General features: G+C 35.3%; 1 protein-coding gene across 1 annotated transcript in view; it reads right to left on the bottom strand.

Moving 5' to 3' along the window:
* The window catches only part of LOC107713865 (probable Bax inhibitor 1), a 10,846-nt gene extending 6,430 nt beyond the window's left edge, over positions 1-4,416 (bottom strand). The window contains exons 1-2 of the mRNA XM_016519507.1: positions 4,328-4,416; positions 1,222-1,330 (exon numbers count right to left, since the gene is read on the bottom strand). Of these exons, the coding sequence (XP_016374993.1) occupies positions 1,222-1,330; positions 4,328-4,383 (165 nt within the window). The 5' untranslated portion in view covers positions 4,384-4,416. The remainder of the gene's footprint in view (positions 1-1,221; positions 1,331-4,327) is intronic.
* Between the last annotated feature and the right edge of the window lie 368 nt (positions 4,417-4,784).

Here is a 4,784-nt window from a genome sequence, read left to right as displayed (position 1 = left end):
AGACCATCTACAAATGTTAAATCTTAAAATAAAATGTTAGGGTTAACACTGCATCTTTCTGCGGAAAAAATGCAGCGATTGATATATAGTTTATTTATAGTTATTTTCAAAGCTTCAATGTACCGTCAAAAAACCTTCATTATTGTTTATTTAATTCTAACAAGTAAGTTATTGTTAAAAACTAACCAAAATTTAAAATATTTCGCTTATCATTTTTGCACAGGAGAGACTTGGTGTTGTTTCCAAACAAAAGGAAATATATCGGTATCGGCCAAAAAGAGTTGAAAAATGTCGGCATATCGGATATCGGCAAAAATCCAATATCGTGCATCCCTACTAGCATACATTTAGATCACCTTAATACCACGGTAAAAATGTAACGATATGTTTTCTGCACAATGACTATAGCTTAATCAAAAAATACTGTAATTATATTCCATTACACTTTAATACATATCTACATTAATAATATAATAAAATTTGATATGAATATCCCATATCAAATGCTGTTAATGTTACTAAAGTAAATCCATTGTAAATGATGGCGATTTGTAATAATTAAATGTTAAATAAAGACATATATCATTTATGCATTTAATCCCATTTTATTAACCAATGTCTTTGCTACTGACCTTCGATGATCCAGTTCAACCATACGAAGCAAAAATGACACATTTGTTTCATTTTTGTTATTACTGAATAGTGTTGAACTTTCTTCTCCTGCGTCATATTCTTCAAGCAATTTGTTTGAGCTGCACCCTCTACTTTACAAACGTGAATTTACATTTCCTTCAGCCTGAGGCGTATTCATTTCACTTTTGTTGTGAAAAGGGCTTTTATTATTAAAAACAAACAAGCAGGCCCTGCCCAGATTTAAAAAGTAACTCAAAAGAAACATAACGCATTACTTTCCATAAAAAGTAACTAAGTAGCGTAATTAGTTACTTTTTTAGGGAGTAACACAATATTGTAATGCATTACTTTTAAAAGTAACTTTCCCCAACACTGTTTATGACTATAGCAAGTACATGTAACATGTAACCAATTTTTGTTCAATGTACATGATAACCATCAAATGTAATATGACATTCCGTGAAACCTAGTTCCAATCAAGAAGGCTTAATTTTTGAAAATTCAAAAATAAACAAATGGGAGGAGCCTAAGCCCTGCTCGGGTATAAGAAAAACTACGAGTGAGAAATGCAAAGCATAGCGCTGTTACCTGAAAGAGTCTTGTCATGATGTAGATGTAGGAGCCAGTCGCCGCCACAAGCATACACACAGCCAGACTGGCGTAGACATTCTTCAGGTGCTGCCGAGTCGAGCGAGAGCTGACCAGAAAAACACAACCGCTTTAACACATCATTCCTTTCTAGGGATGTAACGATATTATCAATATTGTGATATCAAAACTGTCTTGATATTATCTTGGTCACATGACAATATGAAACGATAGGTCTTCCGGGCAAAATAAACGTTTTTAAAATATATTTGTTTTCGGCCATTATTCTTTGGCACAATATCTGTCAAACGAACTAAAACTGAAAGCACAATATGGCTTAATCCTTTCATCAATCCTTTTTTTGCTGCGTGTTTTATACCGAAGCGCACACATTGTTCATGCGATCAGCTCGTGATCCGGTGTTTTGTGCGCCTCAGAACGGCTCTGTTCACACTGAATGAATGCAGTGAATTCGTTTATTGCACGTGCTGTGAGTTTAGCGCACGTTTGGGAACGCAACAGCCACAGACTGGCGTAGACATTCTTCAGGTGCTGCCGAGTCGAGCGAGAGCTGACCAGAAAAACACAACCGCTTTAACACATCATTCCTTTCTAGGGATGTAACGATATTATCAATATTGTGATATCAAAACTGTCTTGATATTATCTTGGTCACATGACAATATGAAACGATAGGTCTTCCGGGCAAAATAAACGTTTTTAAAATATATTTGTTTTCGGCCATTATTCTTTGGCACAATATCTGTCAAACGAACTAAAACTGAAAGCACAATATGGCTTAATCCTTTCATCAATCCTTTTTTTGCTGCGTGTTTTATACCGAAGCGCACACATTGTTCATGCGATCAGCTCGTGATCCGGTGTTTTGTGCGCCTCAGAACGGCTCTGTTCACACTGAATGAATGCAGTGAATTCGTTTATTGCACGTGCTGTGAGTTTAGCGCACGTTTGGGAACGCAACAGCCACCAGTTAGGCTTTATTTTCACGGCAGATGATTACAGCGTTTCACTGGATTTGTAGTGAGAGACGTTTTTGTAAGCCTGTTTTCACTGAAACTGGAGTTTTCCGTCAAAATAAAAGCTTTAAAGTGCAGAACGAATTGCTGACAGCTAGTGGTTTAAATGCAGCCCAAATACAAAAGATCTCTTTCAAGTGTAGAAATTAGGAAAGAAGTATTGTAATTTCCCTATTGTAGTGTAAAGCAAAAATAATATACCTATGAAATATTCATTTTCATTTATTTTACAGTGCAATTGTTTTACAATATATGGCTACTACTGTCTGGCTTCCTAAAACACCAATGTGAATGTAATTTAGACTGAGACAGTATATCACAAATATAAAGAGGGCCGAGTCCCCTTTAAAGTTCAGGTACAAGTCAATTCACTGACTTTTTTCTGACTCAAGTATTCTTAAGAACATGGGTTGGAGCCAGGGATCTGAACCGCTTCAAGGAACGTTTCGAACAGAATCGAAAATTTTAAATGGCCATTAACCGGTTAATAACGTTATTTTATCGCTCCATTTAATATTTGAAATTTGCTTTCAACCAATCACGAATTCCAGCAGTACAGCCTGCAAATGTGACGCTGACGCATCCAACGAGTGAAATGCCTGCTCAGCTGTGAGCTCATCATTAAGTCGCAATGGCATTGCACTGGCGTTAAGAGTTTGAAATATATTTCACTTAAATCATTGACCGATTAACAAAACGTAAGAAAAAAATGTGCTGAGTTTCGGTTTATTGTGACACGATCCAAAGTTCACGGAAAGGAAAACGAGACAGCAGAAAGTAGTTTTACAAAAGCTTTACGGTTTTATTTATTTTACAGTTATATTTATTTTGCAAAAGCTTGACAGTTTTGAATGTCTTGCTTCTATCTGTAAACCAGCGTTGGTATGGCACACACAGACAACATATTTTTGCGATATTGCAGCTTGTTCATTATCAAAATAAAATACAGTTAAAGAAACATAAGTAACACTGCTCCGTTGTACAATCGGTTGCGCTCAGCGTGACCAGCGCCTCACTGTGCTGATATGCGAAGGATGATGTTCGATGCGAGTGAAGTACAAAGCCCATTTCATAATAAATAATATTTTAGCACCCAGATACGTCACGAATATGAAAACATTTGGATTCGTGCCGAATGAGAGAGGTAGGCATCAGTTTCACCTTAAATTAATTAGTTTTTGGCTTGACATTTATATAGCCTAAACGCTTTAAATCGCCTTAACTTTAGAGGATTTGTTGTGGAGAGAAGGGAACTTTAGCCGTGTTCATAATGTTTGTAAACATTTTGCTTTACCAGTATTTTAGCCTACATTATTTCTGAATGTAATCATAATTACATTGACTTAGCTTATGTTTTTTTTTCCTCTCAAAATGCAATTTTATACGAGTTGTGTTGTTCAACAATGCAGCAAACATTTTTAAATATCTTGAAAAAATACTTTAATGTTTTTAAAGCGTTAACAGATTTTTTCTTTTGTTTAGTAGGCTACATTTGGCCAAAATCTAGAAAAGACTATGCTGTATTGGCTATGATTAAGCGCAGCAAGGTAAGATACCAGATTTGTTTTTTGTTTTGTTTTGTTTTAAGTAAAGAAAACGCTGTACTTTATTATTATTATTATTATTATAGGCAAAGAAAAAGTTAAAAAAATAACGTTATTAACCGGTTTTCGCGAATACATGAGGAACGCAAGAACAGAAACGTTAAAATATCGATTCTGCTCTGAGTGAACCGATTGAATTTTTTATTTTTATTTTTCAAGCCCTGGTTGGAGCTCTTAATTTTGAACTCTCAGTGCATTAGATAGAATAATTTAACTTTAAAATGTACAAAATTTCATTTGTCTTTTTAAATATCGCAATAAATATCGTACCGTGGACTTCATATTGCAATAATATCATATTGTGAGATTTTGATATCATTACATCCCTATTCCTTTCGTTACAATCTATTATAAAATTCTAGTTATTATAGTGTAGATATAATGAAATCAGAACCATGGGCATCATGAATATCATACAGACCTGTACACGTATAGAAATTACAGAGGTGATCAAAACACACTTACATTTGAGAGAACTTGAAGAGAGCGTCAAAGTTTATGTTGCGATCAAACACGTTCATTTTTCTGCTGCTTTAGTGATCACAGGAAACCACCTACATGAAGACACAGAAAACAGAAGAGATGGCTGTAGGAAAAATATTGATCATCTGTGTGAAGAACATCACTAACCCAAAATCCGTAAGAACCAATCAAATGGTCCTGTTCGCTAGGGCTATGCGATATTGAAGAAAAATGCGATAACTCATTAAATAATGCGATACGATAATGCTTAAAGTGCCACATGCTCAGATGAAACAGTTTTACTCCGCTGTTGCTCGGAGAAGATCTTGTTTACATCAAAACCGAAACCAAGCCATTCACACAGAACACATTTCACGCATTTTCTAGATGGACATCTATCAGCGCTGCACTCGCGTCTCGCACAAAAGAGCCGCATGTTTAGAAAGCCATGTAAAATTAA

This window comes from Sinocyclocheilus rhinocerous, unplaced genomic scaffold (genome assembly GCF_001515625.1).
Source record: "Sinocyclocheilus rhinocerous isolate Xijiao unplaced genomic scaffold, SAMN03320098_v1.1 scaffold2735, whole genome shotgun sequence".
In the NCBI taxonomy this organism is placed as follows: domain Eukaryota; kingdom Metazoa; phylum Chordata; class Actinopteri; order Cypriniformes; family Cyprinidae; genus Sinocyclocheilus; species Sinocyclocheilus rhinocerous.
This window is presented reverse-complemented; position numbering and strand designations above follow the sequence as displayed.